Source organism: Rhinolophus sinicus, chromosome 4, assembly GCF_057876585.1.
Source record: "Rhinolophus sinicus isolate RSI-liver-muscle chromosome 4, RSI-T2T, whole genome shotgun sequence".
Lineage (NCBI taxonomy): Eukaryota > Metazoa > Chordata > Mammalia > Chiroptera > Rhinolophidae > Rhinolophus > Rhinolophus sinicus.
In genome coordinates this window covers 98,714,351-98,727,684 of record NC_142504.1, presented here as the reverse complement: position 1 = coordinate 98,727,684, position 13,334 = coordinate 98,714,351, and the positions used below count along the sequence as shown (strand labels likewise).

General features: G+C 37.6%; 1 protein-coding gene across 4 annotated transcripts in view; it reads left to right on the top strand.

The window, feature by feature from the left end:
• Positions 1 to 13,334, top strand: part of DYM (dymeclin) — a 269,717-nt gene that overhangs the window by 31,691 nt on the left and 224,692 nt on the right. For all 4 annotated transcript variants that reach the window (XM_019721433.3, XM_074340000.2, XM_019721409.3 and 1 more), the window contains exon 3: positions 5,790 to 5,842. In XM_019721433.3, the coding sequence (XP_019576992.1) occupies positions 5,790 to 5,842 (53 nt within the window). The remainder of the gene's footprint in view (positions 1 to 5,789; positions 5,843 to 13,334) is intronic.

Below are 13,334 nucleotides of genomic sequence, written 5' to 3'. Positions count from 1 at the left end.
TTTATTGAGCTATATGCTGGGCATTTTCCATACATTGCTGTGTAGTCCTTACAGCTATCCTATGAGATGGTGGCATCCTTACCTCCATTTTACAGATGAGGAAACAGACTCTCAAATTAAATAATTTGTCTAGGTCATGTTGATAGGAAATGAGAAAGCTGGAATTTAAATATGTGGCTTCAAAATCTGTACTCTGTCCATTATACCAGGGTGTATGTTGTTTTCAGTGTAGGCCGGGCTGCATGATTGGAAATCCACACAGCCAGTGTGCATGAGTTTGTTAATTGATGGTAGTGGTCAAGTTGAGAGAGAGGTGGTACGCTGGTGCGTAAGTATTGAAAATGACCAGCCTGTGACTCCAGTGGATGCAGAAATATTCTTTTTTTTTTTTAAGATTTTATTGGGGAATATTGAGGAACAGTGTGTTTCTCCAGGGCCCATCAGCTCAAAGTCGTTGTCCTTCAATCTAGTTGTGGAGGGCACAGCTCATTGGCTCATGTGAGAATCGAACTGGCAACCCTGTTGTTAGAGCTCGTGCTCTAACCAGCTGAGCCATCTGGCTGCCCCACAGAGATATTCTTTGTATTTGTATTCCTTCCAGGTGTTCCAATTTGGTATCTAACTTTAGTGGAAATAAACTAGAATTTTTAAGATTACGTACTTGTCTGTGTTCTGCTTTAGTTAGTGGTTTATCCAAGTTTGCTGGCCCCACACTTGGCAGCAGTGGTTAATTATAGTGGTTGTGATACTTGGTTAGGCGTTATCATACGCAGCATAGAGGCATTCTTATTATTATTAACATCTTTTTTTCTCTTTTTTTTGCCCTAACAATCTCAAGATGGTTGTAGCCAGGGTCAGACATTTAACCATTGTTTCCCTGGGGCACCTTGCTGCTGCTGCAAGAGTATGTTAGTGTGTGTTTTTGAGTCTGTGCTTAATGGCTTCCCATTTCATGTACGATAAAATTTAAACTCCTTAACATGACATTAAGGTCCGTCATGCTTTTGCTCTATTTTACTTGTTACCAAGTTACTTAACTTTGTCATGATGTATGTTGGTGTAGCCAGCAGAGGTGCCATAGGTTACATTGATTATTTGAGATATAACTGAGAAATAATTCAGCTGTATTATTGGTATTTATTGGGGAATTTTGTCGCTTAAGCTTTCAGAGAAGCCTGTGGAGAGAGTGAGGTTGAGGTTGATGACAGACAGATCTCTTTTGAGGGAGATTCTCTTCATGAAAACAATGTAAGGAAGGGAACAGACTATAGCCCAGAGATGACAGTGGTAATGTTTAAAAACTTCCCTCTAGTTGTGAAAATTGTAATGATCACTTCCTCGTTGAATTATCTTTACGGAAGAAGCCTAGTGAAGGTTCTTAAAACTGTGGAAAAATCCCTAGACTGGCTTCACATTTTCTTGTGATATATGTGTGTGTTTTTCTTGGGCATTGGGCATAGCTCTCCAAGTCCCATCGGTCTCATTGTTCATTGGGCTGTCACCAGCAAAACTGAAGCTCCTGTTCTGTGACTCCATCTGTTTATGTTGCTGCTGGAATAATACAGTGGCCAAGCCCTGAGAAGGAAGAGCCTGAGAGGCTGTCACCATACACGGATTTGCTTCCGACAGAGCCATTGGATCAATATGGTTGTTTGTGTAGATTTAGCTCATTTAGCAAAAGTTTGATTAAGAGATTACTAGTTTTAAGTATTTATCTTTAGCCTAATGTCAAATGTTATTGACATTTTTCAAATTGACCCGGACCAGTGGAGTTTATGTATGCATACAGTAAGTTTGAAGTACTCTGTGTGGTACTAATTTATTTAATCTGTATTGGTCTATCTGACTGCTGCCTTTTTGCCCCCTTTTTCCATGCTCCCAGTGCCCCAAATCTGTCTTCAGAAACACCATTGGGTTTCTAATTGTAATTATCTTGGAAACATTGGCAGATTCTGCAGCCCCATTTTAGTTTTATTTACTGCAAATGATGATTTGTTAGTTGCCTGCTGCCAGAACATCTGAGCTCATTTGTTTAACTAAAGCAGTGCTGTGCAGAGATGCCTATAACACGCAGCAACAGTTACCAACCATCCCAGTTGCTTGCCACCTCATTTTAGCTCTAAATCAAGCAAATGGGAAAGAAGATTATTCTTAAAATGTTCCAAGAAGTTTAGAAAATTGAAGGATGGAGGGATGGGAGGAAAGGAATTCTATTATAAGTGTGTTGCTTTTGGCAGGGGTGTGCCTGGCTGATTTTCTTTGTAGAAATAAGTAACGCTTCAGAGTGCAGAAATTGCAGGGACATTGCAACAAACAGAGATCTGTGAATCCTTTATTTGATAGGTAATTACCAAGCGTTTTTCTTCTGGCTGAACCACTGGACCAGGCATGGTGGGGGATACATGAGTGGGTGAGACGTTTACCCTGTTCTCACGGAGTTTATCATTTGGACACTCCAGATGCTTCTGACTCGAAGTGGTGATTGTTGAGGAGGCAGTGGCCTTGGTGCTTGCTGTCTCAGATCATGGCCGTGTGTACAGCACATGGAGTGATGGGCTGAATCACAGAATGGCGGGTGCTGGCTGGCTCACCACAAGAGGGAGCTTTCCAAGAGAGGTGGGATAATTCCCAAGGTTTTCTTTGTCATTCAATGACAAAGAAATCAGACTGCTTCAAAAAGATATATTATTTTTCATTTGGAAACAAATAAATGTCTTAAAAATATTTTAATAAAAATTTAAACTTGAGGGCAGATCTCGCCTTAAGGACTGGAGAGAGTGAAGGATTTCTTGAGTGATGGGGAAATAATTAATTTTTCCTCTGGTAATGAAGTGTCTGACAAAGGCATTCATTCATTCAGTGCCTTTTTATTAAGTGCCTGCGTTGTACCAGTCTGGAAATGCTGTGATGAACAAGGAACCCACAATCTGGGAGCGGGGCACAGACAAATAATTGGGCAGTCTTGCTCCCATGTGCTCAGTTTTATGATTGGGTGCTTTTGAGGCGGAATAGGCTTCTCACCTAGTGTTAGGTGATCAAAGAAGGTTTCTTGAAAGAAGTGATGTCCCATCCAATCTCACTGAGACATGTTAGGATTAATCCTTTTTTTAGACTAATATTGTATTACCAAATCAGAACCCTCCTTTGGTTTTGGTTTTGGGGACACTCAATACCTTTCTGTTGAGAACAAGTTGAAAAACTGAACTCTGCTCATCAGCCATCTAGCATATTTCGCCCAGCTTGTAGTTAGCCCTTCTCCAGTGTTGATTAACCTCTACTTCCCAGAACGGGCCAGGCTTTCCGTGACTGCCATGCCTTTGCATATGCTACTCCTTGTGTCTGGAAAGCCCTCCTCTTTTGTCTGCCTGACTGATTTCTCTTACTCCTTCAGAACAGAAAGTTGCTTCCTCCAGGATGCCTTCCTGGACTTCCTAGGTTGGGTGTATCTCCGGTGAGCTCATGCACAGGTCTGGGCTTAATCTTCATGCCTCCCCTGTGCTGAATAGTCTGTTTGCTGCTTCGTTCCTCCATGTAGCCTGGAGACAGAGATAGCATCTTTCAAAGAGCCCAGCATGACCTGGGCACCCAGGAGATGTTTGTTGAATGAACAAATTCAGAAGCTTTTGAAGGTTATAGCCACATGTCTATAATTGAAGCTCTTGGTTCCAGCCAGTTTTAAGAGAGTGTTATTGACTGAAGAAAGTAGAAGCACCAGTGAAACAGATTTTATGCATGTGGTCTAGTTATTAACCTCATAAAGCTCTTTACAGTCTTTTGCATTTTATACCTCTTTACTTTTTTTTGCCTGAGTAACCAATAAACTGAGTAATTCACAGTTCCCACTTCTTGCCAACTACTAATGTGTATTATTAAATCTGACCAGAGTGATTTATTAATTAGAACTCTTTTGGTTATTAACAAAAATCAATTTGATTTAACATATGCTAGAAAGGGGGGCTTATGTGATGAAGAGACAGGGATGTCTCATAGAATCCAGGCTCAGGACACAGCTAGGCTTCAGGAAGAACTGGTCCCAAGGTTCGAAAGGCCAACAGGAATCCTGAGAGTGCCTTCTGCTCATCACTGCTTCTGTCTGCAAAGCCCCTTTATTCATCTTTCTTACTAAGCAGCTTTCTCTGCTGCTCAGTGGGTGGAGGATGGCTTCCCATGACCCTCAGCTTTGTAGCCAAGTTCCAGCCATCGGAAAACGTGTCTTGCCACCTCAATTCCAAATTCCCCAAGACTCTGGTGTGGCTTACATTAGATGTCTATCCCCGATCCAGTCAGCCATGGCCATGGAGAGGGGCTATGCTGAGCAAGCCTGTTAGCCTCTGCTCACCCCTGAGGCGGAGATGGGAAGATAGAAGAAAGGGACTGGAGGACGGAGAGGGCTGTTGCAACGCGGGCAGACACTCTAAAAATACAACATCTTGTACAGTGATAATGTCTTATTTCTAGGTTATTTTGGCTAAAAGAATTTTAATCTTAGACGAAGCTTAAAAATTTAACTTTGAAAAGATATTGATCTTTTTCAATATAAATATAATTTGAGATTCTTAAGGTAATGGTATATCCACTGAAGTAATTAGTGGGTCTTAGCTTCTTATACATGATACTGTCTTCAGTTGCTGGGAGACAGGTTCTAGAGCAGCTCTAATAGAAATATGAGTAGAAGGTGAGACATACATATAATTGAAAGTTTTATAGTGGCCACATTACAAATGTAAAGTGAAACGGGAGAAATTAATTTTAATAATATATTTCATTTAACCCAGCATATCCCAAATATTATAACTTCACGAACATAAGGATTAATAATGAAGTATTTTCCATTCCTTTTAAGTCTTTGAAACCTGGTGTGTATTATACATTCCAGCACATCAGTTTGGACTGGCCACGGTTCGCACTACACGTGACCAGTGGTTACCGTGCTGGACAGCGCAGTTCTAGAGATAGCTGAAGCGATCAGTGTGCTTCCACGGTTTCTCTACGATAGTCTTGTCAGAAGCCTTACTGCTTATGGATCTTCTGTTTTTAAAAGTGTGCTTCAATAACAGCCATGAACCCTAGGACGTCGGGATTTTTGAAGTAACCATAGAAGAGTTGCCATGTGGAGGAGTTGCTGTGCCATATGTATTGGCAGAAAAGAACACGTAATTTTTAACCCAGTCACCAGACTCTGGAGCTGGTTCTTGTTTTCTGTACCTATGATTCCTGCAATATTACATAAACTCCTGGGAAGTCTCAGTGTGCTTATCTATATTTCTTCCTTCCTTTCAGTCTCATTAGGATGGATGGGTGGTAGGGACAGAGCAGGGGGAGGAGAGGAAAGGAAGGGAAGGAAGGCAACTCTTCTATGGCTACTTTAAACATCCCTGTCTCCTGAAAATACTGGCACGTTTCTAAATAACTGTAACCCGGTATCAGTACTGCTCTTAAAAACAGGCAGGAGGGGCCCTGCCTTTCGTCTGTACTTTGGAGCACCTTTATCGCATTTTTCTAAGTTCCCCCAACCCCACCTTCCTCCCTGCCCCAATCAATGCCTGAAAGGCAGGCTGCCCTGAGCTCTTCTGTTTTAGGAATCTCATATTGAGAAGTATAGTGAATTTTTAAATTACATTGAAAATAGAAGCTTCATTTTATTTTGCTGATTTTATTGTTCACCACTGTATATCATATTTTCCTTCTGAATTATTTTTCTCTAATTTATTTTTATATGTTCCTTTAAATGGTGAGTACGTACATATTTAGTGTGGTAATTATTAATTATCTTTCTTCTATCTCTACAGTACTGAGTTGAAGCTCTTGGAGGAGGCAACTATTTCAGTCTGCAGGTCTTTAGGTAAGCGGGAAAAGTGGATGTGTGTGTGTGTGTGTATGTATGTACCGTATGCATATGTATATGTGTGTCGACATTTATTTGAAAATTTCTGTTATAAATTTTCATAGTGTAATATTAATTGCAGTAATGGAGCAATGTATTCTTGATGAGGAGGAGGATGATGATAATAATAATTATTATTATTTCTCTTCATGGTGTTCATTGGTGCCACTAGAATGTACCATTCAGTCATTAGCAATAAGACACGTGTGGTTAATTTGCAGTCGTGGTAATAGATTGTGAAGCCATAGACCCTCTTGTAGCTTATTCTTTTTGTGAATTTTGAAATGTGGAGAAAAAAATAAAGTAGAATAACTATTGAGTTAGTTTTGTAGTTGCATAGACAATTCACATAAAATATAGGCTAATTCGTCCTGTGATTTGCCAACTGCACCAACTGTATTTCTGTTGTTGGCATGTTAACCGGAGTTATTATTCCTCATTAATAGGAAAATGTCTTAGGACGCTTCTTGAATTAGTAATAACTTGATGTTTTGGTAAAGTGTACAGGCTGTGGAATCATTTTATAATCTTCATTTCAGCTCTGCTACTTATTAGCTGAGCCTTAATTTCCTCACCTAAATTTCAGTTTTCTTGTGAAGAAAAAAATCAGATAACTTATGAGATATCCAGTATAATGCCTAGCATCTTATCATTATTCACCATTTATATCAACAAATGTCACTTTTTTGGGGTCTTGTTTCTCAAATGCTTTACTTTCAAGTAGGTAGCAATTGGAAAGGAATGTGTATGCTTTTAAAAATGTAGATAATTATACTCACATTGCATTGTTGCTTTGAAAATTAGAGACAATGTGTCTGTAAAATGCCGAATGTATAGGAGCTTCATATATGATCATGACATTCTGTTTTGAAATCAAGCTATATGGTTAAGCACCACATAAGCTCTATGGCTAACTCACATATAAGTTAGTTTGCCATCGTCTTTGAAGAAATAGTTTTGCTTTTAAAAACAAATTAAGTTGGCAACAATAGGAGTGTTATTGTAGTAGTTGCCTTGAATTTTGCAGTTATAACCATAGATTGGAGGATTTTGTGCTGAATAGAGCTGGCTTTCAAAAACTTATGGGGCAGTTTGACGCTGAAAATTAAAGAATTTTATGTAACCGTGTTATCAATGCAGTTATGATGATGGCTTTTAAGGTGACCTTGGATTTTTATAAAATAACATTTTAAATTGGAAGTAATATTTACTCACTATATATCATGTGGAAAGCATACTAAAATATGAATAAGACAGTAATTGCTCATAATTTCACTATCCTCACAGAGCCATTGTTAATATTTTTGTGTATTGACTTTTATTATTTATTTTTTGGATATACATTTTCATAGTGTCTACATACACATACACAATTATTTTAATTTGTGTTTTCCACTTGACATATACTTGTGTCATTATATATTTAAAAATACTTTTGGGAACAGCAAGAAAAAAAGATGCCAAAAATTCCAACAGTACAGTGGTACTGTTAAAATAAAAATCTTCTATATTTAAAACAGGAAATCACTGCTAATCGTTTGTGATAAGATTTTTTCAGAGTAGTCTATGTGTATAGATTTATATTCAGTTTTATATAAATGATATTATATGTGTGTGTTTTTCATTCTGCTGTATTCAGGAACTTATTTTCACGTCAATAATATATAAATGTATATCAGCATTTAAGGGCTATATGGATATACAATAATTCTCTTCATTTTATTGTCTGAAAATATTTTTATTTTTTTGTTCACTTTTGGAGGATACATTTGCTGGGTGTAGAATTCTAGCTTGGAATTAATTTCTTTCCCATACTTTAAAGATACCATTCTGTCATTTTTCTGGCTTCTCTCATTTTTGTTGAGATGAAAGCTGTCAATCTTAAATTTTTTCCTTTGAAAATAATGGATTTTTTTCTTCAGATGCTTTTAAGTTTTTCTTTTTGTCCTTTGGTTGTTAGCATTTTAGAATGATATGCTAAGGAGTCATTTTCTTTGTGTCTTTGCTGTTTGAGGTTTGTAGAGCTTCTGAAATCTGTGGGTTGGTGTCTTTCATCAGTTTTGTAAAATTCTCAGCCATTATTGGTTTATACATTGTTTGTATCCTATTCTGTCTCTCCTCTCCGACCTCTGTTATACTTCTGTTAACATTTTCATTGTGTCCCAAATGCCCGTGAGTCTGTGTGTGTGTGTGTGTGTGTGTGTGTGTGTATTTTACATTATTTTTTTCTCTCTGACCTTTATGAGTATGTTTTATTTAACCTGTCTTTAGTTTACTATTCTTTTGTTGTACGTCATCTTCTATTAAACCCATCTATTGAGATTTTTAAAATAAAAATTTAATTTTAGAATAGCTTTAGATTTACAGGAAAGTGGAGAAGCTATATCAAGAGACTTCCCATATAACTCTCATAAGTGTCTCCTATTGTTAATGTCTTACATTAATATGGTACCTTTGTCACAACTAAAAAAATCAATGTGTATACATTACTGTAACTAAACTTGACACTTTATTCAGATTTCACTAGTTTTGTCCTAATATTTTTTACTTTTCCAGAATCTCATCCTGGATACCACATTACAGTTAGTCCCATGTCTCCTTAGCCTCCTCTGGTCCGCACCGGTTTCTCAGATTTTCCTTGTTTTTCATGATTTTTAGAGTTTTGAGGAGTACTGGCAGGGTATATTTCAGAATGTTCTTTGATTTGAGTTTGTTTGATGTTTTTCTTATGGTTACACTGGGGTTGTGGGAAGAAGAAGACCACAGAGGTAAAGCACTGTTCTTAATGCATCATATCAGGGGTACATGTTATTAACATGAGCTATCACTGATGATGTTGACCTTGATTACTTGGCTAGAGTTGTGTTTGTCAAGTTTCTCCACTGTAAAGTTGCCCACCACCCTTCCGTTTGCCTTCATATTTGAAGGAGAGTTTTTTCTGGATACAGAATTCTTGGTTGACATTTGTTTTTCTTTTATTCATTTGTATCATTCCATTGCCCTCCTTTCTTTCAAATGGGAAGTCTGCTATTTAATTGTATTGTTTCTCCCCTATAAATGATGAGTGGTTTTTTTTTGCTGCTTACAAGATTTTCTCTTTACCTTAAAAATGTTTTTTAAATTCACTTTTTATTCTCAGAGTTTGTTGATATTCTCAGATGCATACATTAATGTTTTTCATCAATTTTGGGCAGTTTGTGGCCATTATTTTTGTTGGGCTTTTTATATTCATTTTTATTAATTTTTTTCCCTGAATGCACACACAAAGTTTTCTGGATCAGAGACAGATTTCTTATTAAATATTTCAAAATTAGTAAGTGCATTGGTCCCTCTTTGTCTTAGTTCTTACCTGCCAGGACAGTGCTATGAGAGCCAGATTAGTTGTTTTACGTGAGTAGGTGGGGGAAGAATGTTTTTTCCTGTTTATAAAGGGGAAGGAGTTAGCAGTTCCCCTCTTCTATTTACTCCAGTCCTGTGGTATGTAAATAAAATCTCTTCAGGCGCCAGATACCCTCCCTCCCTCCTTGTGTTGGCTTTTTAGACCTAGAGGTGTCTCCAAGTTCTGGGTCCTCATTCCTCCTTGAAATACAGATACTTAGGAAGATAAATAATACTCTGGTCTCTCCTGCACCTTTGGAATCAGCTTAGGAGCTTATCTTGTGATGTAACTGTGAGACTTTCGGTGAGATAAGAGAAGTTTTATTAAACACACGGCTACAGTTCTAATCCTTATGGTATGTGAAATGTTTCTAGAAGTGAAAGCAGACATTCTCTCACTTTATAGCATATATGTTTCCCTGACCCAGGAGGTGAGGCCTTTTTTACAGGAACATTGAGAAATATAGGGAGGATTTGTTTTCCACAACTTTTTCAGGTAGTTTTTCTTCCTCTTTCTCTCCAGTCCTTCTGGGTCTCCACTTTTTACCGTGTTTCCCCCAAAATAAGACCTAGCCAGACCATCAGCTCTAATGCGTCTTTTGGAGCAAAAATGAATATAAGACCCAGTTTTATTTTACTATAGTATAAGACTGGGTCTTATATGATGTGATGGTGATGGTGATGGTGATGTGATGTGATACCGGGTCTTATATTAATTTTTTCTCCAAAAGACACATTAGAGCTGATGGTCCGGCGAGGTCTTATTTTTGGGGAAACAACGGTATTTCTGGATTTTCCTGAGTCCTGGGGTATAGTCATTATTTATGAGATGTGGTTCTCACTTCTCAGGTGTTGCCCTTCAGGGATGTCGATGGACAGTCCTAGGCAGTAACCAAATCCCTCTAATTTGGTGGGAGTTAATTTCAACATTAAATTCTGCCTCCCCAGCACCAGGTTGCTGCTGACATGTTTGTATTGTTTTAGTTCTCCACTGCTGATTCCATTGGGTTCCTTGGATTCTTTTTCCATGTGCATGAGTCAGTCAAGAATGACAGATAACTTGTCTGTACCTAAACTTCGTTACTCCTCATTTCTCTCAAAACTCTGTAGGAGTTGGTCTTTTCTGACATCTAGTGTTAACCTGAGAAGTCTGAGACCTTAATTTCTGTTTCCTTCTTTGTTCACAAGACTCTTCCCTTTAATGATTATGATTAAATGTTTCTCATTATACTTTTTTCTTTATGATTTTGCTGGTGATTTGATGAGGTCTTTTTATTGGTTTAGTAAGGTCGTTTTCAATTCGGAAGTTTTCTTTAGTTATGGCTTTGATTTACTTGTAATTATGTCTTTGATTTACTTGTTTTAATTTCTTCTTCCCCAACTTAGCATCACCTGTACCATTGAGGTTGGATCTCTGTGTTCTTTGCCTTCTTTATCTTCTTTTTCTTCATTTCTTTCTTTGTAGCTCCTCCTTTATATCTTTGATTCATTGTGTTATACGTTACAGTTCTCTTTCAAGATTCTAGTGCATCTTTTAGTTGTTACTGCATTTTCAGTTTCTTTTTAATCATTACTAGTTTATCCAGCATGTCAGAGTGCTCTCTTTTCATTATGCTCACTTTTCCCAGGGGCTTTCTGTTTTCTTTAAAAACCAAGTGGTTGATTTTCCTATTTTCCACTGATGATGCTTGTGTACTAAAATTCTTTTGACAGTTTTGATTCAGCTTTTCTACCGAGGTTTCAGCATAACCTTTTCCTTATTTTGTTGTTAAGCCAGCAAATATTGAGCCACTGCAGGCTGTATTCTGTAAGCTGGGGGTGTAACTACAAAAAAGACTGACCCAGGTCCCCGACCTCATGGATCTCTCTCAATGGGGGAGCCATAAATAAATGCATGTATTTTATGTAACAATGACTCTTCAGAAACATGAAGCAGGGAAAGGGCCTAGAGAGCACCCATGAAGGCAGGCACATTGTTTGTTACCAGAGAGGGTGTGTTTCTTAGCCCTGTTCCTGTGTGGCTTCTGTAGGTGCTGGTTGAATCTGCTGTTATTTTACCTTGAAGGCATGCTGGTGCTATTTTTTAACCTCATTTCTAGAACCCAAGAAGGTTTTTATTTTGTGCAGGTATGCGTGGTTTAAATGGGACCTTCCATTACTCGTACTCCTTGGTTTTGGAGTGTGAGGGAATTACAAAATCCTCAGATCAAGCATTTGGATCAACATTTTGTCCTACCTCTACCCTCCAGCATAAGTCATTCTGTGTTTGGCTTTGTTACTTCTTGCCAGTTGCTTTCTGAGACTTCTAGAGTCTGAATCCGTATAGGAAGTTATCTCTATATAGCAGGAGGATTAACATAAGTTTTCTGGTTGGGGTAGACCATAAGAGAGAGGGGCTTTTTCCTCAAAGACAGTTTCAGGCAGTTAGGCTTGCTAATGACCCACTGATTATCAAATAAATTTTTAGTTCAGTTCTGTGAAATGTGTGGTTTGTGGAAATGTTTCCTGTTTTTTGGGAGAACTGTGTCCTCATTCAGCATTTTTTGTGACTTTGTATGTTTTCATGGGTACTTTATTTTTAAATCTTTTTTAAGAAAATTCTTTATTTTTGAAAATGTTACACTCACCCAAAGGCAAATAGAATAATATAATGAACTCCTATATGCTCATCTCCCAGTTTCAATCATTTTTAACTCATGGCCAATCTTGTTTCATCTGTATCTCTCATCTATTTATTGAACTATATGACATATATACAGAAAACTGCACAAATAAAACGTGTATTCCAAACAAACAAAAAGCATATCCTCATATATTTAAATTGACATAGACTTCAGACATCATATCATTTCTTCCATAAATATTTTAGTATGTATCTCATAAGGATTTTTTAAAGGAAACTATTCCATTATTGTATTAAAAAAGAATTTTTAACATTAAAAAATATCTACCCAAGTGTTCAAATTTCTAATTGTGTCAGTTTGCTTGAATCTGGAACCAGATGAGGTGCTTACATTATTATTGGCTGATAATAGCTTTATGATTCTTCTCATAGCTAGATTCCTCCTGCATTTGTCTCTATGTCCTTTGTCCCCCCTCTCAGTTTATTATTATAGTTAAAGAAAGTGGGTAGTAGAGTTTTCCACAATGTAAATTTTGTTCATTGCATCCCCGTAGATTGTTAACATGTCTCTACCTTCTATGTTTCCTCTATATATTGGTTATTGGATTGTTGGGCTCGTGGGTATTTTAGTGAGATGTTGGGAAAGGTTGTTTCAGGGACTGGGAGCAAGTCCAACCTCTCACCCCAGATGGAAATCCTCTTTATGATACCCTTGTGTGAGTGTTACCTAGACTTTGCTAAAACTCCCATGGAAATGGCAGAATTCCATTCTTTACACAAAAGCCACTTTAGTTAACAGATTGCTACAAGTTCAAGCTCTAGAGTCAAATGAGTTATTTTTCGTTACTTAAATACTATTATCTTAATTTTACAGATGAGGAAAAGGAGGCGTGAAAAATGCTAAGTAAATTGCCAGGTGTCACACAGCTAGTTAGTGGAGGAGCTGGGATTTGAACCTAGTCAGAATCTATAAGCTACATACTTCCATGTGCTTTTCTGCCCCTTGTCAGCGATCCCCATTCCTACCCTGGCTCCTGAAGCTCATTCAATTTCAGCACAGCGTTTGATTTTTGCCATTTAAATTTGATTCTGTTCAATTCCATTGAGGGATGTTAAAATATTGAGCCTACCGTTGTGTATTGTTGAAATATCATTCAGCATATTTACTTTTATTAATTTATTGCTCCATCTGCATCTTGTCCATAAGAACATTGTGGAAACTTAACTGTCTTAGAATGTTAGCTCCATTAAGACAGTGAGTATCTCCTTGTACCCGAAACAGTGCTGGGTACACATAAGTAGCTCGGTAAATATGTGCTGAATGAATGGATGGATGAAAAAGGTACACAAAGCTTTAATTACATCAATCTAATAGTCTGGTTGTTCTTTCCAACAGCAGGTTTTTGTTTTGTTTTTTAAAAACAATTTCTAAATTCAAACAATTACTTA